Genomic DNA, 27,619 nt, shown 5'->3' with positions numbered 1-27,619 from the left:
AATTTAAGTTAAAAACGAACTATATTGACAAACACATGCATTATCAGAAGTTAAAAAGACATAAATGAGATTTTAAGGTTAATTAGTTCTTCTTCCCTGTATATTGATCTGATTTCATAATATAAACAAAAATAAAAACAAATTTTGTTCTAATGTCTAAAAAAAAGGACCAAAACACTGAGTTAAAACAGTAATTCTCAGAAATTCCTAAGCAATATAAATTTTTACATATGCATATGTATTTATACTATATGCAAGCCTGTAAATATTTATAAAATATCTAAATGTACATATGTAATGTAGAGCAAAACTATATGATCACATGCTACGTTTTTCTCTTGACTTAATCTTCATTTATATTATTTATTCCAATGCACTCCTCTGCAAACAGACCTACTTTTCGGGAGTTGGGGAGGGGAGGCTATGAAAAACCTAAAAAGGAAAAGTGAGATTTTCATACAGAATGTAAACTATTCAGCAGCTTTTAAACTGAAGCATCTCTCTCTCCCTGCCTTACAGACGCTCTTCTATACCACCTTCTGGGTTAAGAGGCAGAAAAACATGAGAACAGAGCTGTATTATTACCAAGATGGAAGGTCTGTTGATCACTTGGAACAGAGCCTTTACTCATTCCCAGCCCTGGCCTGGAGGTTTTTCATGCCTGGAAGGTGGGTGTGTTACAACCAAGGCCTGTGAGTCACGGAAAACACAAAGTTCAGCAAAGCGCTGATTACGCCTGTGTGGCCACTTGTCCTTAACCTCATCCTCAGGTGTCAGGACCCTCCCGGGCCACCTCCCTTTCCCTTCCAAGCAGACACACCCATGACCTGCTTTTACAAGCGGGCTCTGGGGGCCCACACCCTGGGCCTGGTTCCCATCCTGATAGGGAATACCTACAAAGCTTCTTGGCCACAGCACAACTGGCACCAAAAGCCAAAGAACTTCTGATGTCCCAATTTAGCTGCCCAGGTGGTATCACAGTTCTTTCAGTTTCTGTAAGCTGATTCCTGCCGTGACTTCGACTCTTCCTTATTTTTTTCCCTTGTGTCCTCTTCTTATATCACACACACCAAACTCCAGTATTCCTGGGCCCCCGGTTTCTGCTTGCTGCCCAGCTTCACCTGTTTATCTGCTATGGCTCCATGCTCTCATGCTGCTCACAGAGGCTTCCCCAGGCCCCGCCTGCTCCTCCGATTACCCTCTGTTTTACACTCTCAAACTTGACTCTGATTCCCCAGCGCTGGCTGCTTCTCAGCTACGTACTCTCAGGCTCAGGGATTCAGTTCAGGGGAAAAAACACAATTATGGGGGCTGGATAACCCAAGTAGGAAAATACACTTTGCAAATATTTCCTTTATGAAACAAGTTCACTTCGATAGGCTAAATACCATTTAACAAACTGATCAACCCCTGATAAAGCCCATGCTCATTAACTACGTAAGGCAGCTGGGATCACATACAGCACTATAAATGGTTTACCAATCATATAGATATATGTATATATATATATAATAGAGAGGCAAGAAAAGATGGTGGTGAAGTAGAAGGCCGTGGAATGCATCTCTCTCCACAGATGTATCAAGAATACATCAAAAGATGCAATAATTCCCACAGAAAACTGGCTGAACACTAGCAGAAGACCTTGGACACCAGAAAGGACTGCAAAGATCCTGACATAACTGGGTAGAACAGAGGGGGAAAAAAAAGAAAAAAGGAGAAAGAGGAGGAGAAGAAAGGAAAGAGACAAGTCCTACACCCTGGGGCAGGGGGAGCTAAAACAGAGGAGAGATTGCCGAATTCGAGGAAAGCTCCCTGACCTGACAGGGAAAACCCCTCTCCAAAGGGGAATTCCCCTGGGTCGGAAGGGAGGCATTTGGGACTGTTCAAAGAGGGTGAAGCGGCTGAGCTGTGGCAGACGGGAAAGAGTGAGAAACACACAGAGGGTCCCGTACCATGGCCCTGCATGTCCCAGACTGAGACGAGGGTTCACAGCAGTACAGGGGGTCTGGGAGCTGGAACACAGGAACTGGAGAACTGGTTCAGGGTGAGAAGCATTGTTGGCTGTGGGGAGATGGGCTGAGGCAACAGGAAGGAAGAAATCTGCAGTGGAGAATGCCTACCACAGAAAGCTGGGCAGCCGTGGCGGCGGGGCGCTACTGCTGAGTCACACGCAGAGGGGAGGAGCCCCTGTTGTAGCCTCTCTTTGGGCACCTGCAACGAACAAAGGGAGCCGCCCTCTGGGCCTGGCCTAATGTGCCCACTGCCAAGAGACAGCAGAAGTCCACAGAGCAGGCCATCTCTGGAGACATTCCGCTTACTCAAGCGCAAGAGCTTCCCTCTGCAATTGACACCACCACCACCAGGGCTCCCACGATCCAAGCAGGGCGCTACTGCTGAGCCACATGCAGAGGGGAGGAGCCCCTGTTGTAGCCTCTCCTTGGGCACCTGCAACGAACAAAGGGAGGCCCCCTCTGGGCCTGGCTGTCACAGTCGACAAGGCATAGAGAAAGCCCCCTTGGAGGCTGGTCTGGTGTGCCTGCAGCCAGAGAGCCAGAAAAAGTTGGGAGAGCGGACCATCTCTGGAGACACTCCGCTTACACCTGAGCCCGCCAGCTTCCCAGTGCAATACGCACTGCTGCTGCCGCCAGGGCTCCCACGACCCAGGCAGGGCACTGCTGCTGACTCACACGCAGGGGAAGGAGCCACTGTTGTACCCTCTCTCTCCCCACACACCAGCACCTACAGATGAACAATAAAGGAAGCTCTGCTGGTTGCAGAGTGATACAAAAAGCCCCTGAGGGCTGCCCCTCAGGTGCCTTGCACCTGGCATCAGTAAAGAACCCCACTAAGGCCAGATTTCCTACACCCACAGCCGCCGACATCCATGCGCATTTGGCATCACCCCTGGGGCTCCAGCGATCCAAGCAGGGCACTACCATTGGAGTCACATGCAGGGAGAGGAGACACTATCAAAGCCTCTCTCTCCCTACACACCTGCATCTGCAGATGAACAATATAGGAAACCCTCACTGAGGGAGACCCAAAGAGCTCCAAGGCAGCCTCAGGGCCAGACTCTGGTGGTTAGACCACACACACAAGCAGGGACAAAACCAAAGCTGAACGCCAGGGACAGGGTGACTAAGGAAGAGGTTCTAAAATCTTTCCATCAAATATACACTCTGCAGACTAAATCCCTGTGATCAGCTAGGCAGACCCTATGTCTTTGAAATATCTGAGTAGACAATGAACGTTCCCACAAATGCAAAAGGTCTAACTCTGGCGGCTGTGGACTGTGGGAGCAAACACACGCAGGAATTGGGCCAGATCAGAGCCTAAGTGGACCCCACAGGACCCACAGCAGGTCCAGAATTCAATCCAGAGGCAGAGGAGGGCCTCTTGGGGAGGCACAGGTGGTCTGAGGCTTAAGGCATGTTCAAGAACACTTACTTACAACTGAGACCCCAAGGAAACAGAATTATTATTATTAACTTTATTGATCTGATACATTCTGTTGTCAGTTCTGGCTTTTTTTTTTTAAACTATCTTAGTTCCAAGGGATCTTCACGTTTTATAACATATTTTTTATTCTATTTTTTACTCTTGTTTTTATTTTTATCCCTTTTATATACTTCTGTTTCTAGCTAGCTTTTCCGTAGTGCTGAGTTTATCTCTCCTATCTTCTTCTCTTCTTTATCTTTAATACATTTCTATTCTATTTTTTCTTTTTATATTTTCAGTCATACTATGCTTTCTGTTGCTCTGTGTTTTATCCCTTTTTATTTTATTTTATCCTATTATACTTTTAATCAGCATTACTGGTCTGCTTTGTTTCCTTGCTTTATTCTTCAGGTGACACAGTGTTAAGTTTTTGTTATTAGGTTTTGTCTTTATCTTAGTTCTAATTATAATTGTTTCATTTTGTCTGGGGGATCTTCAGTCTATCTGGTTGTTCTCTTGCTCTTTGTTGTATGTGCTCCTGTTTCTATTTGGCCCCTGTTTTTGTTGGTTTTCTCTTTAATTGTCTGATTACATTCTAGGGTTCTTCAGTCAGGTTGTTCTAGTGCTTTATGTTCTATTGTGTTCAGTTTTTGGTTTTCTTGTGCATATACATGCTTCCTTGATTCAGTATTTGTTTCTTTGACTTAACCTTTTATCTTTAGTCTGGGGCTTGGATAGTCTTTTTTAATCCCCTTTATTGCCGGGATGAGAGACCCCTGGAGTCTGGATTCCTCAACTAGAAGTCAAGTCTGAGGCTCTGGGGAGGAAGCACTGAGTCCAGGACATTAGACCACTAGAGACTCCTCAGCCACAGGGAAGATTAACCAGAGAACTCTCATGGAGGCCTATATCAGAGCCTAAGACCTGGCTTTGCCCGACTGCCTGCAACTGCCAGTGCTGGATACCTCACATCAAACTAAAAACAAGACAGGAACACAAACGCACCCATCAGCATACAAACTACCTAAGGCCATATTAAGCTCACAGATACCCTAAACACACCACCTGACGCGGCTCTGCTCCTCAGAGGGAAAAGACTCAGATCCACACACCAGAAAGCAGGCACCAGACCCTTCCTTGAGGAAGCCTACTCAAGACACTGGACAAACCCCACCACAGGGGGCAGAGAACAGAAACAAGAGGAACTACTACTAGGCAGCATACGGAAAGGAGACAGCAAATACTATAACTTGGACAAAATGAGAAAACAAAGAAACACCTTGCAGGCAAAGGAGCAAGACAAAAACCCACAAGACCAAATAAATGAAGAGGAAACAGGAAAATTCCCTGAAAAAGAATTCAGAGTAATGATAGTAAAGATGATACAAAATCTCAAAAGCAAAATAGAGAAAATACAAGAAACATTTAATAAGGACCTAGAAGAACTAAAGAGCAAGCAGTAATAAACAACACAACTGAAATTAAAAATACTCTAGATGCTATAAACAGCAGAATAACTGAGGCAGAAGAATGAGTAAGTGAGTTGCAAGATAGAATGGGGGAAATAACTGCCACAGAGCAGGAAAAAGAAAAAAGAATAAAGAGAATGGAAGACAGTGTCAAAGACCTTGGGGACAACATTAAGCACACCAACATTCGACTCATAGGTGTCCCAGAAGAAGAAGAAAAAAAGAAAGGGTCTGAGAAAATATGTGAAGAGATTATAGTGGAAAACTTCCCCAATGTGGGAAAGGAAAGAGTCAAGTCCAAGGAGCACTGAGAGTCCCATACAGAATAAACCCAAGGAGAAATACATCAAGGCACATATTAATCAAACTAACAAAAATTAAACACAAAGAAAAATATTAAAAGCAGCAAGAGAAACGCAACAAATAACATATAAGGGAAAACCCATAAGGATAACAGCTGATCTTTCCGCAGAAACTCTGCAGGCCAGAAGTGAGTGGCAGGATATGCTTAAGGTCTTGAAGGAGAAAAAGCTACAGCCAAGAATACTCTACCCAGCAAGAATCTCATTCAGGTTCGACAGAGAAATCAAAAGCTTTACAGACAAGTAAAAGCTAAGAGAATTCAGCACCACCAAACCAGCCTTACAACAATTGCTAAAGGAACTTTTCTAAGCAGGAAACACAAGGAAGGAAAAGACCTACAAAAACAAACCCAAAACAATTAAGAAAATGGTAATAGGAACATACATGTCAATAATCACCTTAAATGTAAATGGATTAAATGCTCCAACCAAAAGACACAGACTGGCTGAATGGATACAAACACAAGACCCTTCTATATGCTGTCTACAAGAAACCCACTTCAGACCTAGGGACACATACAGACTGAAAGTAAGGGGAGGGAAAAAGATATTCCATGCAAATGGAAGTCAAAAGAAAGCTGGAGTAGCAATACTCATATCAGACAAATTAGACCTTAAAGTAAACACTATTACAAGAGACAAGGAAGGACACTACGTAATGATCAAGGGATCAGTCCAAGAAGAATATATAACAACTGTAAATACCTATGCACCCAACATAGGAGCACCTCAATACATAAGGCAAATGTTAACAGCCATAAAAGGGGAAATTGACAGTAACACAATAATAGACTTTAACACCCCACTTACACCAATGGACAGATCATCCAAACAGAAAAGAAATAAGGACACACAAGCTTTAAATGAAACATTAGACCATCTTGACTTAATTGATATTTATAGGACATTCCATCCAAAAACTACAGAATACACTTTCTTCCCAAGTGCACATGGAACATTCTCCAGGACAGATCACATCTTGGATCACAAATCAAGCCTCAGTAAATTCAAGAAATTGAAATTGTAAGAAGCATCTTCTCCATCCACAGTGCCATGAGACTAGGTATCAATTACAAGGAAAAAACTGTAAAAAATACAGACACATGGAGGCTAAACAACACGCTATTAAACAACCAAGAAATCACTGAAGAAATCCAAGAGGAAATCAAAAAATACCTAGAAACAAATGACAATGAAAACACGATGACCCAAAACCTATGGGACACAGCAAAAGCAGTTCTAAGAGGAAAGTTTATAGCAATACAGTCCTACCTCAAGAAATAAGAAAAATCTCACATAAACAACCTAACCTGACACCTAAAACAATTAGAGAAAGAAGAACAAAAAACCTGAAAGTGAGCAGAAGGAAAGAAATCATAAAGATCAGATCAGAAATAAACAAAAAAGAAATGAAGGAAACAACAGCAAAGATCAATAAAACTAAAAGCCAGTTCTTTGAGAAGATAAATAAAATTGATAAACCATTAGCCAGACTCATCAGGAGAAAAAGGGAGAAGACACCAATCAACAGAATTAGAAATGAAAAAGGAGAAGTAACAACGGACACCACAGAAATACAAAAGATCATGAAAGACTACTATAAACAACTATATGCCAATGAATTGGATAACCTGGAAGAAATGGATAAATTCTTACAATCTTCCAAGACTGGATCAGGAAGAAATAGAAAATATGAACAGAACAATCACAAGTAATGAAACTGAAACTGTGATTAAAATCTCCCAACAAACAAAAGCCTAGGGCCAGATGGATTCACAGGCGAATTCTCTCAAACATTTAGAGAAGAGCTAACACCTATCCTTCTCAAACTCTTCCAAAATATTGCAGAAGGAGGAACACTCCCAAATTCATTCTATGAGGCCACCATCACCCTAATACCAAAACCAGGCAAAGAAGTCACAAAAAAAGAAAATCACAGGCCAATATCACTGATGAATATAGATGCAAAAATCCTCAACAAAATACTAGCTAACAGAATCCAACAGCACATTAAAAAAAAATCACACACCATGATCAAGTGGGGTTTATTCCTGGGATGCAAGGATTCTTCAATATATGCAAATCAATCAACGTGATACATCATATCAATAAACTGAAGGATAAAAACCATACAATCATCTCAATAGATGCAGAAAAAGCTTTTGACAAAATTCAACATCACTTGTGATAAAAACTCTCCAGAAAATGGGCATAGAAATTACCTCAACATAATAAAAGCCATATATGACAAACCAACAGCCAAGATTATTCTCAATGGTGAAAAACTGAAAGAATTCCCTCAAAGAACAAGAACAAGACAAGCGTGCCCACTCTCACCACTATTATCCAACATAGTTTTGGAAGTCTTAGCCACAGCAATCAGGGAAGAAAAACAAATAAAAGGAATCCAAATTGAAAACGAAAAAGTAATACTGTCACTCTTTGCAGATGACATGATATTATATATAGAAAACCCGAAAGACTCTACCAGAAAACTGCTAGCACTTATCGATGAATTCAGTAAAGTAGCAGGATACAAAATTAATGCACAGACATCTCTTGCATTTCTATACACTAACAATGAAAGAGCAGAAAGAGAAATTAAGGAAACTCTCCCATTTACCACTGCAACAAAAATAATAAAATACCTAAGAATAAACCTGCCAGGAGGCAAAAGACCTGTATGCAGAAAACTATGACACTAATGAAAGAAATCAAAAACAATACGAACAGATGGAGGGACATACCATGTTCTTGGATTGGAAGAATCAACATTGTGAAAATGACTATACTACCCAAAGCAATTTACAGATTCAATGCAATCCCGATCAAATTACCAATGGCATTTTTCACAAAACTAGAACAAGAAATTTTACCATTTGTATGGATATGCAAAAGACCCCAAATAGCCAAAGCAATCTTGAGAAGGAAAGGTGGAGCTGGAGGAATCAGGCTCCTTGACTTCAGACTATATTACAGGGCTACAGTGATCAAGACAGTATGGTACTGGCACAAAAACAGAAATATAGATCAATGGAACAGAATAGAAAGCCCAGAGATAAACCCACGCACTTATGGGTACCTTATCCTTGACAAAGGAGGCAAGAATATATAATGGAAAAAAGACAGCCTCTTCAATAAGTGGTGCTGGGAAAATTGGACAGCAACATGGAAAAGAATGAAATTAGAACACTTCCTAACACCATACACAAAAATAAACTCCACATGGATTAAAGACCTACATGTAAGGCCAGACACAATAAAACTCCTAGAAAAAAACATAGGCAGAACACTCTATGACATCCATCAAAGCAAGATCCTTTTGGACCCACCTCCTAGAATCAAGAATAAACAAATGGGACCTCATGAAACTTAAAAGCTTTTGCACAGCGAAAGAAATCATAAACAAGACTAGAAGGCAACCCTCAGAGTGGGAAAAAATAGTTGCCAATGAACAACAGACAAAGGATTAGTCTCCAAAATATACAAGCAGCTCATGCAGCTTAATACCAAAAAAGCAAATAACCCAATCCACAAATGGGCGGAAGACCTAAATAGACATTTCTCCAAAGAAGACATACAGATGGCCAACAAACACATGAAAAGATGTTCAACATCACTAATTATCAGAGAAATGCAAGTCAAAGCCACAATGAGGTATCACCTCACACTGGTCAAAATGGCCATCATCAAGAAATCTAGAAACAATAAATGTTGGAGAGGGTGCACAGAAAAGGGAACCCTCCTGCACTGTTGGAAGGAATGTAAATTGGTATAGCCACTACAGAAAACAGTATGGAGCTTCCTTAAAAAAATAAAAATAGAACTACCATATGACCCAGCAATCCCACTCCTGGACATATACCCTGAGAAAACCACAATCCAAAAAGAAACATGTACCCCAATGTTCATTGCAACACTATTTACAATAGCCAGGACATGGAAGCAATCTAAATGCCCATCAATAGATGAATGGATAAAGAAGATGTGGCACATATATACAATGGAATATTACTCAGCCATAAAAAGGAATGAAATTGAGTCATTTGTAGTCAGGTGGATGGATCTAGAGTTTGTCATACAGAGTGAAGTAAGCCAGAAAGAGAAAAACAAATACCACATGCTAACACATATATGGAATCTAAAAAAGTGGTACTGATGAACCCAGTGACAGGGCAAGAATAAAGATGCAGATGTAGAGAACAGACTTGAGGACACAGTGGGGGAAGGGGAAGCTGGGAGGAAGTGAGAGAGTAGCATTGACATATATACACTACCAAATGTAAAATAGCTAATGGAAAGCTGCTGCATAACACAGGGAGATCAACTCAATGATGAGTGATGACTTAGAGGGGTGGGATAGGGAGGGTGGGAAGGTGTCACAGGAGGGAGGGATATGGGGATATATGTATAAATACAGCTGACTCACTTTGTTGTACAGCAAAACCTGGCACAACAGTGTAAAGCAATTACATTCCAATAAAGAGCTTAAAAAATAAAAATAAGTTAAAAATTTTATATATATATATATATACAAACATAGACACATACATAGAGAGAGAGATATCTCCTAACCCTAAGCCCTAACCCCAATCTTAACCCTAACCCTCCACATATATAGATATCCATATCTATATATGGATCATGAGCCCGAATCACATAACAAGACTCTAAAAGGAAATAAATACACAAAAAATCAATAGTGTGAACAATGGTATACAAATTATCATGTGACCAATACAGCTAAATTTTAACCTAACTTCAAAGTCATTTGACCTATAAATATGACATTTATTAGAGCTCAATAAGATGAACAAATAGCATATTTCTTTCATTAAGGAATATCAGCTACTTCTAACCTTAGCTCTAATGATGGCCCCCATCACTCAGTGATAATGGGTGTGAATTTCAAATATTCACAAATTCTAAACAGGAAGCTCAAATGCTTTCAGCATGAAAGATATACATAAATCATATAATCACACCTCAGGCTAACAAATGATTATTCTACATAATAAACACATGTGTTTCTGTGTCAGGAGATTAGCTTTGACTTCAACTTACTATCGTTCCGTCTTATATACGTGTGTATCAATATATGACTACTTTTTTTAACAAGTTTTTTTTTTTAATTATTTTGTCTGCGTTGGGTCTTCGTTGCTGCATGTGGACTTTCTCTAGTTGCAGCGAGCAGGGGGCTATTCTTTGCTGCCATGCACAGGCTTCTCACTGCGGTAGCTTCTCTTGTTGTGGAGCAGGGGCTCTAGGCATGTGGGCTTCAGTAGTTGCAGCACGTGGGCTCAGTAGTTGTGGCTCACAGTCTTAGTTGCTCCACAATATATGGGATATTCCCAGACCAGGGCTTGAACCCGTGTCCCCTGCATTGGCAGGCAGATTCTTAACCACTGCGCCACCAGGGAAGTCCTATTTATGCTACTTTGGTTAGAGCTGAGGTGTTGTACTTCAAGAAAGTCACATGAGTACAACCCATACTTCCAAATCCTTTGGAAAGCTAATTTAAAGTGGCACTGTGGAAAAAACCAAGTTACTAAGCAACATTTTCCATCACAGAGAAGAAGGACAGGATTTAGTGATCTTAAGCCAAATTCCACTTAAAGTACCAAGTTAACTACAGTAAAAGTAAGTTTCCATCCAGCCCTTGTTTATTACTTAGCAGCTGTGTGTTTCAGTTTAGGGTATTTCTTACACACCTATTCCCATGGGAGACCCTTATGGAGTCATTTCTTCTTACATTAAGATAACAGCCTAATAATATATGTGTACTTACAGAACTTAATGTCAGCTCCAATATTGAACTACAGAGATGTATCTAAATCTGGAATTAATGTGATAAAGCAGAAACTATACCTACATGCCATACTTCCTTGGGACCAAAGTAGTCTAGTAATTACTATAATATAGAAACATGGTAGAAGCATCAGTCAATAAAATAACATAGTAAACCAACCCTAAAGTTAGGTATATATAAATTTTTTTTAATCTCAGTATTAGAGGAAGGACTTAAGAGCAATGATCTATGTAATAATATTCCAGAGAACCCTGTAATCCCAACCACAGCAAAAACAGACTTATCACCGGGCATACAGTAGGAGAGCTTCTGATATTTCAGCATGTTCGACCACTTTAGAGTCTAATAGAGCCACAACTCAATGCTCTGGCCCTCTAAAGAAGTATAGCTTGTTCTGCTTTACTTTCTACTGTCAAGTTAAGAGCTACTTGAAAAGCTAAGATGAGAGACATACATTAAGTGTTAACAAACATCACTTTACTAAGACATTGAGAAGATTAATCAGAGTTCTCTAATATTTTCCAACTTTTCATCACTCAAAGACTTCATGTAATTTCTCTCTGTCATTCAGTCTATGACAAGGCACAGACCAAAAGAGTGAAGATGAACAGAGCAAGGGAATGAGTTTCACAGGGAACAGACTGGAATGCAGATCTCAAAGCCATGTATAAGTGCTCTATGCTTCTTTAATGGTGTCAGGCTACTTGGAGCTCTATAAGGTTACCATACCTAGAGCAAATTATTTATTTTTCATTATTGTAGGAAGACATTTGACTTCACTAATTAATCTATATAATCCAGTTTTTCTCATCCCCATCCCCTCCAAGAAGAAAAAGGCTACTGAATCCATGAGCTTTTCTTTATCCATCACCGTTACTCTATCTGAGCTCTGAAATGTTCTTAGCTTAAAAAACTGTATAACAGATAACTTTTGGAGGCTGAGGGTGGTAAAGAGAAGCTTTGTACCATTAAGAAGCACACAGAAATGTGCATTTCCAATTGATTTTTTTTAACCTCTGTTCTTCTGGTTTTAAAAGCAGACACCATTTAGTACATAACTAATACTGATTCAATACATGAAAAGCAAGGATAGAGAATGAATAGAGCAAGGGCCATGAACCTTCACAAAGTAAAAATGTGCCATTAAGAATACCTACTGTGTTTGTGTGGTGGGAGGAGGGGGGGGATTAGTTCACATGGCAATACAGTTGGATAGTTCCTTATCTGATGGACCAATGCTTCTTACTTCTTGCTCTCTCTTCCATTCAGAAGAAGCAAAGAAGCAAAGGCAAGAGATAAAAACAATAGTCTACTAGACTATAAACTGTTCTTATAGACCACTATAAAAATTAAACATTCTCCTCTCCCTCTCTCTCCCCTCAAGATCACTGATCATTAAATGCAAGTCTAAAGTTCTTTTTTTAATGGTTTATTTATTTAATTAATTAATTTATTTTTGGTTGCATTGCCTCTTCGTTGCTGCACGCGGGCTTTCTCTAGTTGCCGCAAGCAGCCACTACTCTTCATTGTGGTGCATGGGCTTCTCACTGCAGTGGCTTCTCTTGTTGCAGAGCTCAGGCTCTAGGCTCACGAGCTTTAGTAACTGCAGCACATGAGCTGAGGAGTTGTGGCTCATGGGCTCTAGAGCGCAGGCTCAGTAGTTGTGGCGCACTGGCTTAGTTGCTCCACGGCATGAGGGATCTTCCCAGACCAGGGCTCGAACCCGTGTCCCCTGCATTGGCAGGCAGATTCTTAACCACTGCGCCACTAGGAAAGTCTCTAAACTTACTGGTAGCAATTTACAGCAACTGTTTTACTATTAGTATCTGTTTTCCAAGGCTCCTAGCTCTTCTAAAGTTATATTTCATACTTCCTGTTTTCAGTTCAACAATTTATTGAACAGCTACATCCACATATGCCTACAATCTTCTTGGCACTGGAGATTTGGTGAGCTACAAATAAGTGGTCTCTGATCACGAGTAGCTTGTAATGAGGTTGGGAAGAAAACAGTATACGTGTAATTTTTTTTTCGTGTAATTTTAATAAAAGGTGGTTTTAACAGTGAAAGAACACTCAAGATGCTGTTGGAGCACTGAGTGGGAGCATGAATGAGGGCAGAAAAGGTTTCCTGGAGGAAATGATGGCCCAAATGAGTCCTGTAGAAGGCGAGGTATCAACCAGGAGGAGGGATATTCCAACCAGAAAGAAGAGGAAGTGCCAAAGGCAGAGAGGCATGAAATAGCATGAGATGCGTGGCCAGGAGAAGGGGTGGCTGGGAACTCCAAGTAATGTTGCATTTCTGGAGACTAAATGTGAGAGAGGACTGAAAGAAGCCACGACATAAAGAGCCCTATCTGCCATCCTGGCCTGTAGGTGGCCAGATGCCACTGAAACGTCCAACTACAGGAATGCCCAAGACAGATCTGGGTTTTAGGTTCGCTGCTCTGGCTATGACGGCACAAGATGGCATCTCAGAAGACGAGGGGACGTACAGGCCAGAGGCTACTTCCTACAGCCTGGATTCTCCAGTGTCAACTATTCCTGGATGTCCACTATAGAGCTATTCTGAGGATGTCATGAGAGCACTGGACCCAGGGACCAGTTTGAAAACTCAAGTGCACCACTGGACCACTCAAAGTCTCTCCCCGACGACCAGACTGCCTTGGATGATGCCTCAGATGATGGATGGTTGTACAACTAGCTGTCCCTGACAGGCTGCAAAGTGTAGGTGGGTAAGTGGATGTCCTTGACTGCCACTCAAGGTCCGAAGTAGAAGCTCCTAGTAAACAGTAGAACAGAACCTGTCAAATATATGTTAATTATGCTGAATTTGTACTGAAGTATCCTAACAAACAGAACTTTGGACACCACTAATTTTTGTTGCCTTCATTTTCCCTAACTTAACATCTGAAAAAATCATGGTACTTTCCCGCTAATGGAACGCTGCACTAAATAGAATGCTGTCTCCCAGTTCTGTCTACACCACATTTCTTATCATCCTTGCAGGTTTTCTTGGGTTGCCTCAGGGGAACCTGGGGGCTGCATCACTCTAGTCACAAGAGTTTATGTCAGATTGTAGCTCATTTCCCAATCCTCTGCAATTGCTCTTCAACCACCCCCAGCCTGAACAACTCACAGCAAAGCACTAATGCATGAAACTCCAAAAACAATGAACAAGCAGCATTTATTTCTATCAACTGAAGGTCTCATTTCTTACCTCAAACTTAGCCCCACATCTCTGCCTTGCCCTGACTTCCTCACCTTTTTTTTTTAACCATGCAAAAAAGGCAGAGCTGAGTGTTTGTTCCTAAAACCCCTTCTCTAAAACATTCTTTTCCTTTCTGTCATCAAAACCTTCCTTCTTTTCCCCAGTCAAGCTAACAAAATCTCACTTTCTCCATTTCACAGGCCATTTCCATCCATAACAGTCCTTTCCCTTAACTTAATTCCCATGATCAATATTATTCATTTTATAACAATGCGTCCCACGTTGTCATCCAAACTAGCTTATACATTCTTTAAAAGCCCAAAGGAAGGTTTATACATTTCTACGTCCCACCTGTGATGCCCACAGTGAGGCTGAAGTTTGGGCTCAGTAAATCTCCACTTAACAATACAGTTGGTCCTCCGTATCTGTGGGTTCCACATCTGCAGATTCAACCAATCACAGATCAAAAATATTTGGGAAAAAATTTCACAAAGTTCCAAAAAGGATAACAAATTTGTTGCACACTGGCAACTATTTACGTAACATTTACATTGTATTTACAACTATTCACATGATATCTACACTGTATTAGATATTATAAGTAATCTAGAGATGATCTGGAGGGTGTGCAGATGTGCACAGGTTATATGGAAATATCATTCTACATAAAGGACTTGAGCATCCACAGAATTTGGTATCTGCTGGTGTCCTGGAACCAAACCCCCAGATACCAAGGGATGAGTGTAATCACACTGATGCCAATATGAATTTCTTCAACCAGTATTTTTATTCATAAAGGTAACAATAAGGCCCTCAAGAGTCTTTGGAACTAGAGAGAGACTGATGGCATTTTGCAGGTTTACTGAAAAGGAAAAGTCAAGACTAAAGGGGTAAGAAACTTGGCCAAAGTTAAAGAAATGGCTGAAACAACGAGACCAAGAGTGTACCCACTTTACAAAAGGAAGTGTTTAATAACTAAACCTCAGTCCCTCTGACAAAGTTATCCTTACCCTCAACTCAATATTTTTCTGCACTAAATGGAGGGTTCTATGCATCAGCGTTGCAGTGCAAAGCCAAAGGTAATCACTCTAATTATCTGGAAAATTCTTGAATTACTTTCTTCCCATTGCTAAAACAGATGTGCCCTTAATATCCAGAGCAACCCCATTAAGATTATAGCAGTAAAAAGTCAGAGAAGGGGAAATGCATAAAAAAATCTTGGAAGCTTTACACTGGATAGTGACAAGAAGCCACAAAGTGTAAATGACCCAGAAGCAGAAATGATTTGTTGATCTAAACTGTGTCCCCTTATAATTGCTGTGATTTACGGGCTCAGTGCTTTAACCCACGTGCTGTTTCTGGCCACAGGAAGGAACTGGGTAGTCATTAAAAAACTGTCACATAAACAGCCACTTACCAAATCACCTGGGGAGTGTTATGTTGGACAAGTAGTAAAGAATGCCAATTTTATTTACTTTACTACTTGTAAACTCCCTGAGGAAAGGGGACAGCTGGTACATTTCCTGACCATTCAACTCTTAATTATCCATACAAACAGATCAGAGAAGAGTCACAGAGAAGTCAAAACGAATGATCCAAAAAACTTTTATAACCAGCTTTGTAATGAATTCGGACACTTCCAGGCACCTTCCTTCCCCAAATGAACAGGGACCATCAGCCTCAAAAATGGTAGAGCACAGAGGTCAAATACGCTGGTCTTGGAGTCATGGGACCAAGGTCTAAGTACTTGATTGGAAACTCACTAGTCATATAACCTCAAGCAAGCTATTTAACCTCTATAATTTTCTATTCCCTCATCTGTAAAATGAGGTAGTTAAAACCAACTGCCTTACGGGCTTGTGGAGAAGATTAAATGTAAGGTATTTGAAGTATTTGGCACAGCACTTGGCAAATACTTAATAAATACGTATTTTAGCATTGTTAGAATTTAAGGACGGAATGGAAATCAGCAGGAAGGAGGGAAAGAAAGAGGATGTACTCACGGTCAAGTGTATTGCAAAGTGATGTACAAGCCACTTAAAGGCCAACTGCTACTCTTCTAAAAATATCTGAGGAACATGCATGTCTCTTAACTGCTTTTGTGAAAACCAAGGTTTTTAACCAGCTACCCATTCTAGGAAAGCAAGTAAAGAAGTCTGCTTCTCTTCCTACCTAAAAGGGTTTCCTCCCTATGTTTCTGGAAGCCCACCTGTCACACAGGTAGGGAACCCTGGTTCAGCGCAATAGAGGCCTCTAGGGTTACCTAACCAGCAGAGAAGGTGGAACTCATACATTACCTGCGACCAGTGGTTTTTAAATACAATCATGCATGTTTCTGGGTCAACTCCCTGCAGGCTCACAGCCTGCTGGAGTTTTCTTTCTGTCGCAACCGATGACATCATAAGCCTTCATAAACCAAATGCTTCTAAGTCATATTTAATTTTCATGAAAATTTGGTAAGCAGTCACTAACTTTCAAGCATCACAGTAGAAACGTAATTTCTTCACGTCATTGTCAGCTTCCAAAACCTGTAATGACAATAACAAAAAAATGCATCCCGTTACATTCATATATTAAATAGGACACCGGCTATTAAATTAAAAATCAAAACAGACATTCTCAAAGTCCAACACTGAGTAAAATATCTACAAAATAGACATTTACACTCAATCTAAAGCCTTTCTTCTATTTTCTCTCACTTTGCTACTAAAGATATAAAGTAATGATGCTGCCAAAGCTAAGTGAATAAATTAAGCAATTATTGGGTTTATTCTCCCCATCACCACCAACCACAACCCCCAGATTATTCTAAATCATTCATATCTAGTTTCAAGAAGCCATAAACTATGATATCAATATTAGTGGTGTTTAAAAACACCCAGAAACAGGAAAATCATTAGTTAATAGTAACTGAAATAAACAGCTTGATGTAACTCAGGGGAGTTATAACACAGCACCCAGACTCCCGGGTCCAATAATATCAATTTTTTTAAATCAATGACTGCCATACTAGTGGGAAACTGCTGCACAGCACAGGGAGATCAACTTGCTGCTTGGTGATGACCTACAGGGGTGGGATGGGGGGTGGGCAGGAGGCTCAAGAGGGAGATATGGGAATATGTGTATAAATACAGCTGATTCACTTTGTTGTACAGCAGAAACTGGCACAACACTGTAAAGCAATTATACTCCAATAAGGATCTGAAGAGAAAATAAATAAATAAAAGCAAGGGGAAAAAATGACTGCCATAATGGAATTGAAAGCATTCTCAGTCATTTCGTGGCTACAAACTAAGGTTTTTAGCTCTCTTGAAAAATAATAGAATTCCAAGTAACCTTGACAAATCAGAAATGATTCATCGAAAACAAGATCATGCTTACTTGGTGTGAGTACAAGGTAGCAGCGCACTTATCAATGAAAAATGAATCACGTAGATAAAATATGAAGAAAGTCTGACTCCAACAGAGCCAGTGGAGAGAGAAAAGATACCGAGGTCTCAGAGTTTACAGGGAATATGATCCAATTGCGTGGTGCTAACTCTCCAACGAAAGCAGTAAGTTACTGGTATTACTATCTCATCAGTCTCATCAGCCCAAAAAAGGACTGGGTGCAGTTCAAAACGTTATTTTTTTAGTGTACAGACTACAGAGAGTTCAGAGAAAAGTAATTACATTATAATTACCAGAGCACTGGAAAACAAAGTTCATGGTAAAATTTCCAGACTTACAGTATCGAAAGATTTAAAAAAAGAAAAAAAAAAGAGAGGCTATTTTCAAATGACTAATATGAAGGGTATTACAAGGAGAACACTGATCAACTATTCCTCCTATAAACAACAAAATGTGAGAGAGGGGACTTAAAGTGACAATTCAGCTTAGACTTATGGGTCAAGTTCTTTGTGGGAAGTGGAACTAAACACTGGAAAATAGTTAAAGGAATATTCAAAACAAGTACTTCGGCGGCGGGGGAGCAGCGTAGAAGACTAACCAATCAACAGTAAAAGATCTTTAAAATAAATTTTACGACAGAAGAATAGAAAACTTGTAAGAACTAATAATTCTGAGGAAGGGAACATTTCTTAAGGAGGATGTAAGAGGATTAAGGTGTGTAGAAAGAGAGGGGCCTGTTAGAAGGAGGGCTGCACAAATTACATACCCGAGGGAAACAGTTTACATGTACCTTCCATGTCTATGTTTTACTATGTAAACTGGTGAACTCCCCAACATATAATCCTGAATAATATAAACGTGTTGTTTTCAATAAGACGCTGTCCACTGCCAACCATGGCCCTCTGCCACTGAAACACACGTTCCATTGGGCCCAGCTGGTGTTTTTAAAATCAGGAGTGGCCGTCCACGCACACAGGGTATGTGTTCCCAGTCTTTCTCTCTCTCTCTCTCTCTCTCTCTCTCTCTCACACACACACACACACACACACACACACACGCACACTCCCTGTGATCCTCCCGCTGCTCTCTTGACCTTGCTTTGGTTAGCAGGCTAGCCCTTCTAGGCAACACTTCCGTGTGCAACCCTGTTTTAAGTGATAAGAGATACAAGTTCTGATTCACCTTCTTGTCATCCTGAACACTTTATGGCTTTGAAAACGTCCAGGTATTTTATTCACATCATGTAATGATAATAACAAGGGAACTCAGAGTGTTTGGGTTTATCCCAGAGGTTGAAAAAGTAGAAGATTCTCTGCGATGCCTCCCAGCTTCGGGATTCTCAGATTCTTCTTGGGAGATATGAAGGGAACATAAATTACGCCGACTGCCTCTAAATCAAAGATAGAAACATGCTCTCTAAGATCCTTCACGTCAGTTCTCAAAGGGACTTCACATGCAATCTTATCAGACAGTGAGACCGCAGTACAGGCAGTATAAATATCTTAGTCGAGGCTATAAACTTTCAAGTTAGTTTTGATGGAGACAGAAATGTCTCTTGACTCCCAGGCCAGTGTTCTTCCTAGAAACTAATTCTCCTTGCTCCTGGCGATCATCCCTGGCCCTGGGCCCTTAAGGAATCTGTATCTTCTGTGAGAAAAGTACATCTCACTTGGTTGATGCTTACCCAATCATACCCTTGAGGCAGATGCCTGAAATATCTAAGTATATATGAATACAGAAACCACAACATTGAGAGAACCTGGGAAAGAAAAGACAGGGGGAGGCAAGTCCAGCAAGCCATGTCTGGAAAGCAAAAGGCTTCCCTGTCAATGAAAACACCACCCAAGCACCCAGAGGCCACTCTCTTTCTCATTCCCATTTAAAGCACTGGCATGTCCCCAGGGCAGCGTAAAGCTGAGAGAAAGAGAGAGGTTGCTCCGTATTTATGAGCAAAGTTTAAGGACACATTTCCTCAAGCATCAAGGTTTTCAACATATTTCTGCGTTTTCCTGTTGTCAGGTAAATATCTTTCCTTTTTCCAGTTCCAAGCTTTTTATCTCTCAGACAACAGCTAAAAATCCCAGGTGAAGAAAACAGAAGGGCAAAACTAAGCAAGAGGCTGCGAGCAGGTAGGAGAGGCTGCAGGCGCTAGATTGTGTGCTTGTGGCATGTAGCATCGCTGGACATCATCCCTTCCTGCCCTCTGCTCTCTGCAGCCTAAGGCATTGGAAGCTGGGAATGGTTAGGGACGCTCCCTGCTCTTGGCACACATGCAGTCTGTTCTTCCCATAAATGCACACATGCACATCAACTCGAATTTCATGCCTCAGAAAAAGCTCTAGAAACCGTTCAGTCCCTAACGAGTGATCTTTTTCCTTCTTCAAACAAACCACCAGCAAAAAAAATACCCAAAGGACTCTTTTTCCTTTCCTGGTTGTATGTGGTATTGTGGTGTGGTTGTTGAGGTTTTTGGTCTTGGAGGGGAAGAGATGAGCTATCAAAATACATGTATGTGTTTGTACATATGTAATGTATGTATGTATGCTGAGATATTAGCACAGGTTCTATGCTGCAAAGACAGAGCTGACTACATTAGTTCCAAGGACATTACCAAGTGGGCACATTTACATATCTCATTAATATTATACATAAGAATATTTTCCATCAATAAGGAAAGAAAAATGCTATTAATTATTGTTGAAGATAAAGATAGATGACATAAGAATTACCTCTATTTTTATTTGTCCTTTTTTGAAAGTATATATTTTATTTGACATGAAAAAAGCACAAGCATATGCTTCCATGTCACCGAATTATAAAATATACCATAAAATCATAAAAGCCTAGATTCTAGTCATCTAGATCATACCTCTTTCCAATGTAAAAACCCCCTCAACCTCAATCCCAGACAGACATCTTATCTAATTTCAGACTCTCTGAAAAACTATAATACTTAGGAGAGCTACAAATGTGTCAAAAGTCACATTTTTTTCCTGAACTACCAATGACTATATTTTAATAGAGCTCTCTTTCACTATCAGGCTGAACTTACAATGTATACATTTTGGTATTTAATTACACATTATCTCATGCCATCCTTCAATTCTTTTACATATTTAAATATAATATCCTCTAATAAAGGATTATAAAAGGGAAAGAAATGGATGGCCACATTAAGGGGAGACACAGCCAAGGGAACATTTTTATTAAGGGAAAAGTGATCATATTTGCAGGTCTAATGAGAAGGAATCAACGAACAAGAATCTGAAGATTTAAAAAAAAAAGTTTGATGGAACAAGAGAAGCAGAAGAGAGGTGAGGTCAAGAGTACAGGGAGGAGAGATTTAGAGATAAAAGAGAAGCAAAGCTGAGTCTTTTCACAATGAGTCACCAAATATTGAACTTGATGGAAAGACATGGCAGGCTCCCTTCCTACCTTTCCTTCTTCTTCCTTCCTGATATTCCTCTGGCTGGTTTCTAGAGACAGTCAGAGAGGATGGATGGATTTAAAGTGGGGAACAAAGCACCAGGGCTAAGAGTTTTGGGCTCAGTTCTCCAAGCATGGAAGTCAGAAAACTTAGGGTTCCTACTCAGGGGCTTAAGCTTTGACTGGGAGACAGGGCCCAGGACTCTAGCTCCAGCTCTAACCAGTGGCAGACTCTTGGTTTTTAACCTCACTGAGGGGAGTCGTTAGGACTAAATAATTATTTCTTAGCTCAAAAGTCCTTATTTTACATACTTTATTGCAACTGTCATGCTAACTAGGGAGGGGTAATTAGATAATCATTAAAGGAGAATAATGGCCATGGTACAAAAATCTTTCTAAGAATTCTAGTTGTAAAGGGGATTCCATCTGTATTCTTTTTTATAATTAATGCATATTTCACTTAAGGAACCCAAAGCACAGAAATCAACCATCTCACATATAATTTGTGGTTGGGTGGTTGGATTTTTTTCCTGAGCAACTGCCAGTAGAAAACTCATTGTTTTAGAATGCACTTTGGAAGGCTCTCAATTGGCTGCTATTAAACACATAAAGAGTCTTATTACTGTAAATGCGCTTATCAAGTAAAATTCCACCTAAGGGTGAAGACTCTTCAACTATTAGGAAAAGCTGAAGAGAAGGGAACCGTGTGCCCTCAATTATAACTAATAGCAATGGGGGGGAATTCATTTTGGGTCAAACCACCTCAGACAACCTCTACCTAGAGCCTAATAAAATCCTATTAAGACTAAATCCTCCCTGTGCTCTAATCCTCTGGCCCAGTTTCCTTTTCTCTCTTGCTGTCGTATCACATGGCAATGCTGTGCTGTGGGAAATAAAACCAGCCTCTAATAGCCCCTGACTCTCCTGGACCTTGTCCTACGTCTCCCTCAACTTGTTGGCTCATTCACTGTTCACTATCCAACATTTCAGCAAAGCACACCTTGTTTCGTTCCCCCAAGTTGTAGGTCAGCAGTTAACACAGAGGGTGTACACAAAGAAGATTCATGCAACACATGCGTTCCAAATGGTTCCAGGCTTTGATAGATGCATGCCTCGAAATAGTAACCAGATTGCAGAAAACTGTTATTAATGCCATGAAATAATTCCACTATGTTTTACATCTTAATTTCATTAGAACAAGCTGCCAACTAGGTCATACCCAAGTGCCATGCAAGTGACTGATAAGCAGAATAAATGGAGAAGAAAAATTAAAACTAATATTCAAAACATACCCAAAATCTGTTATGGGACTTAATTTTTAGGGCTGCTTAAGAAATTAAACCCTTAGTGGCAAGGATTTGGAAAGTAAAAATTATAGCTTTTGAAAATGATAGTAAGTGCTGAGACATCAGCTCATTGGTGACTGAACAGGAAAGTCTCTTATACACGTGGAGTGATTTGTCAGTGTGTGAAAACCAGACCATTCTTGGGCAAAGTCTCCCCAACAACCCAATTAATCACTATAATCTTGCTGGTATGCACCATCCTGTCGCATCACTATTTTGTTGAAAGCCATTAAGGCACAACTCAGTTACAATATCTGCCACAAAACCCTAAAATTTAGCTAAGGTAAATCCAGAGATAAATTTATCTGACAAATTCTATGGGACAGTATTTTAAAGCAGTGGTTTGAAACACATGCTGTGAATCTCTCTCTAAGAAGAACTCTCTCATACTAATGAAGTTCTTCTCAAGAAATGTTCCTGGAAAAAAAGTAAGTTTTTGACCAACATGTCTTGATCACTTTCCCTGGAAAAGTAGGTGCCTTTGGGAAGTTATGCTGTCTAGTCTAGCATTTGTCTTTGCAGCTCTATCAATCCGAATTAGTTCCCTAGGGACTTCCCTGGTGGTCCAGTGGTAAAGAATCCATCCTGCAACGCAGGGGATGCGGGTTCAATACCTGGTCAGGGAAGTAAGATCCCACATGCCGCAGAGCAACTAAGGCTGCGCACCACCAACTACAGAGCCCACATGCCACATGCCTCATGCATCCTGGAGCCCGCACATCTCAACTACAGAAGAGAAAAACCACCCGCCACAACTAGAGAGAAGCCCATGTGCCGCAGCAAAGAGCCCATTCACCGCAACAAAAGATCCTGTGTGCTACAACTAAGAACCGACGCAGACAAAAAATAAGATGAATTAGTTCACTACCAGCAGTCTTTCAACTGCCTTTATGTAAAAAATTTCAAATATGCAACTTTCAGTGTAATTAAGATGATGTGATGATCATCTTTTGGAATAGCAACATGAAAAGTCTCCTTTTTGAAAATGTCCTTCATCCACACGTGGTTTAAGACATACAAAGTGCAATGAGTGTAGTAACAATAAAACTCCATATATATCCATGAATCTCACAAATTGTGGGCATATTTTCCTGGACAGAGGTGGCTACAGTTTTCAGCCAATTCTAAAAAGGGTCTATGAATTACCCCCCTTCAAAAACATTTAAAAGCCACTTTAAAGATGTATTCATGGTAAAATCATGAAGAGTCCCAAAACATAGGCTAATAACCAGTTCAAATTCTCTGAGTATTACTGAAGAGAGAGTCATGGAACTTTTGTGACTTCAGTGACACAGAAAGTTCCATTTCAGCAGCTTGGGGTTGTTCCAGCCTATGAGTAACCATAATCTTGAGTAATAATGAGGGCAGGCCTCAGTGCCTAACAAATTTCATGGCTGGTTAGATACTTTCACTCCGACTCAAAACTGCAAGGTGTGGCGTCAGAGGTACAAAGGGACTAGCATTTATTGTAATGTTAGCAACAGGCTTAAAGAGCGTGGTCCTAAGCCGACTAGGACAAAGCACCTCTCTTCACCAGTCTACGAAATGGGCCACAAAGAGTTTGGGTGCCTTTTGTACACTACAAACATGACAGAAGTGGAGTAAATCACTGGTACTTGAAATATCCACTACAGGTGTCTTGACTTCAGGTAGGTGGAATAATATTAGCACTTGTGTGGTAACTTAAGGCCACAAAGTTCTAATTCCACATTTCTTTACTTTTTATGAACATAAAAATAATGGAAGACCCCCGACATGTAAATATAATCATCTAACAAATGGTACCACTGCTGTACCAAGACTTGAAAGACAATATTTTCTCATCCAAGAGTAGGCAAAAGATTCTAGAAATTCACAATAAAAACCTACTGGTTTAAAGTAGTTTACCACTCACAGATATACTACTGCTATGATCAGCTTATCGTCAAGATGTCATATTGATAAAAATACAATAAAAAACAGGGTCTAGAATAACTGAAAAATTTCAGGGGGAAGAAAATTTTAACTTGAAATCTCTCCTTCCTCGGTAACAACTACATGGGCCTCAGTCATATATCATCAATGTCCGGATTTACACATTTCAAGAGGTGACAGGAGAAGTAACAATGGTCCATCTCATATACCTCAGGTGAGAACATAAACTGGTGTTCTACCTACAAAGAGCAATTTGGCAACAATTTGTCCTATAAATATACTCTGACCTTACAAATGACATACTGAATAACAGCAAAGAGTTGACGCTTTTGAGCACTTCTCCATGCCAGGTACTATTCTGAAGACATTATTACACCATTAACTCATTGAATCTTCTCAGCAATCCCATGAACTATATTTCCCTCTTGTACAGATCAGAAAACTGAGGCACAGAGAGGTAAAGGAGCTGATCTGATAGGTCACACAGATATCCTGGGGTCTGACCCAGGTACCTTCTCTTAACCACTAGCACCTCTCTAACTACAGAGATATCCTTTGTAGCACTGTTTAGATAGTAAACGATTGGAAAGATCCCAAATATCCATCGGCAATGGTCTGATTATACAAATATGCACTTCTATATAATGACATACTATGTCATGGGGCTTCCCTGGTAGCACAGTGGTTAAGAATCCGCCTGCCAATGCAAGGGACACGGGTTCAATCCCTGATCCAGGAAGACCCCACATGCCGCAGAGCAATTAAGTCCGTGTGTCACAACTACTAAGCCTGCACGCTAGAGCCCACGAGCCACAACTAATGAGCCCATGTGCCACAACTACTGAAGCCCATGAACCTAAAGCCTGTGCTCTGCAACAAGATAAACCACCACAATGAGAAGCCCGTGCACCGCAACAAAGAGTAGCCCCCACTCTCCTCAGCCTGCGTGCAGCAATGAAAACCCAATGCAGCCAATAAATAAAAATAAATAAATAAATTTATATAAAAAAAATACTATGTCACAATTTTAAAAAGGATGCAGCAGATCGGCCAAGATGGCAGAGTAGAAAGACCCTGAGCTCACCTCCTCCCACAAGCACACCAAAATCATAACTATTTGCAGAACAACCATTGATGAAAAAGACCAAAACCTACCAGAAAAGATCTTTTACAATTAAAGACGTAAAGAAGGAACCACCATGAGATGGGTAGGAGGGGCAGACTCACGACATAATCAATACCTCAAAGTGGGCAACCCACAAACTGGAGAATAACTATATTACAGAAGTTCTCCCACAGGAGTGAGAGATACAAGCCCCACATTGGGCTCCCCTGCCCAGGAATCCTGCACCAGGAATATGAGCCCCAGAACATTCAGCTTTGAAGGCCAGCAGGGCTTAATTTCGGAAGTCCTAAAGAACTAGGGAAAAGAGACACTTCACTCGTAAAGGGAGTACACAAAATCTCAAACGCGCTGGGACCCAGCGTAAAAGCAGTAATTTGATAAGAGGCTGAGTTAGACCTACCTGCTGGTCTTAGAAGGTCTCCCAAGAGTGGCAAGGGGCAGCTGCAGCTTACCCTGCAGACATAGACACTGGTGGCAGCCATTCTTGGGAGCCCCTTCCACCACGTGGACACTGGTGTTGGCAGGCATCATTATGGTGTCCTCCCTCTAGCTCATTAGCACCAAGACCTGGCCCCACTCAACAGCCTGTAGGCAGGAGTGCTGGGAGGCCTCAAGCCAAGCAACAAACTGGGTGGAGACACAACCCCACCCATCAGCAGACAGGCTGTTTAAAGACTTCCTGAGACCACAGCCACCTCTAGATATGCCTCTTGAAACAGCCTTGCCCACTAGAGGGCCTAGACCCAATTCCACCCACCAGGGGGCAGACACCAGACACAAGAAAACCACGATCTTGCAGCCTGCAGACCCAGCCAGCCCACAGCAGGCTAGACCCATGCTGGGACCATCTGGGCCCTGGCCCTGCCCACTAGCAGGCCAACAAAAGCTTCACAAAACCCTGGACCCTACACCCGTATCAGGAATAGAAACCTGACACCAGTTCTGGGACTCTAGGCAGGACTACCTGCCTGCCAGTAGTCCTGCACTAACCCAGGACCTAGCTTCACCCACCAGTGGGCAGGAAACAGCCCTGAAGTCTTTTGGACCCTGACTCCACCCACCGGTGAGCCAGCTCTAGCCCTGGGGCACCCTGAGGTTCTGTAGCCAGCCACCTCTTAACCAACTAGCAGCCAGCAGCCTCCACAAAAGGCAGGGCCTGGTAACCAACTGGGCCAGGGTCCAAGCAAGCCTGCCAGAGTACCCACATAGTCCAACCACTGCAAGAGAAGAACCCATGCCACCCTCATAACCCCTAGAGCACATAGCTTGGGTGATAAGAGGGGCATGCGCTGCTGTGATGCACAGGGCGTCTCCGACAGAGGGCCACTTCTCCAAAGTCAAGAAATGTAACTAACCCACCACATACATAAAAATACAAATAGTAACTTAGGCAAAATGAGGAGGCAGAGAAATATGTTCCAGATGAAGAAACAAGATAAAACCCCAGAAGAAGAACTAAGTAAACTCAAAATAGGCAACCTTCCCAAGAAAGAGTTCAGCGTAATGATCATAAAGATGGTCAAACAACTCGGGAGAAAAATGGATGCAGAGTGAGCAGTCAGAAGTTTATAACAAAGAGTTCGAAAATATAAAGACTAACCAAACAGAGACAAAAAATACAGTAACTGAAATGAAAAATACACTAGAAGGATTCAACAGCAGACAAAATGATACAGAGGAACTGATCAGTGAGCTGGAAGACAGAGTAGTGGAAATCACTACTGCTGAACAGAAAAAAAAAGAAAAAAAATGGAAAGAAATGAGGACAGCTTAAGAGACCTCTGGGACAACATCAAGTGCAATAATATTCACATTATAGGGGTCACAGAAGGAGAAGAGAGAAAAGGGTTAAGAGTATATTTGAAGGCACTGGCATATTTCCATAACACTTGAAATGAAATAGTTACCCAAGTCCAGGAAGCACAGAGAGTTTCATACAGGATTAACCCAAAGAGGAACACATCAAAACACATAGTAATTAAAATGAGGGAAAGATAAAGAGAGAATAGTAAAAGCAGAAAAGAAAAAGCAACAGATAACATACAAGGGAACTCTCATAAGGCTACGGCTGACTTTTCAGCAAAAACTCTGCAGGACAGAAGGGATGGCACAATCTATTTGAAGGGATGAA

The 27,619-nt window shown here is 41.0% G+C and overlaps 1 protein-coding gene across 13 annotated transcripts in view; it reads right to left on the bottom strand.

Annotated features, from left to right (window-relative positions):
- FHIP1A (FHF complex subunit HOOK interacting protein 1A) overlaps positions 1-27,619 on the bottom strand; it is a 256,905-nt gene that overhangs the window by 88,878 nt on the left and 140,408 nt on the right. For 6 of the 13 annotated variants that reach the window (XM_057726601.1, XM_057726592.1, XM_057726589.1 and 3 more), the window contains one exon: positions 16,584-16,814. In XM_057726601.1, coding sequence (XP_057582584.1) covers positions 16,584-16,688 — 105 coding nt within the window. In that variant the 5' untranslated portion in view covers positions 16,689-16,814. Of the gene's footprint in view, positions 1-585; positions 697-1,952; positions 2,075-14,637; positions 14,727-16,583; positions 16,815-18,858; positions 18,882-27,619 lie in introns of those variants that run through there. The other 7 variants (XM_057726600.1, XM_057726597.1, XM_057726596.1 and 4 more) reach the window with 6 other exon arrangements.

Source organism: Hippopotamus amphibius, chromosome 3 (assembly GCF_030028045.1).
Source record: "Hippopotamus amphibius kiboko isolate mHipAmp2 chromosome 3, mHipAmp2.hap2, whole genome shotgun sequence".
NCBI classification, from domain to species: Eukaryota; Metazoa; Chordata; class Mammalia; order Artiodactyla; family Hippopotamidae; genus Hippopotamus; species Hippopotamus amphibius.
This window is presented reverse-complemented; position numbering and strand designations above follow the sequence as displayed.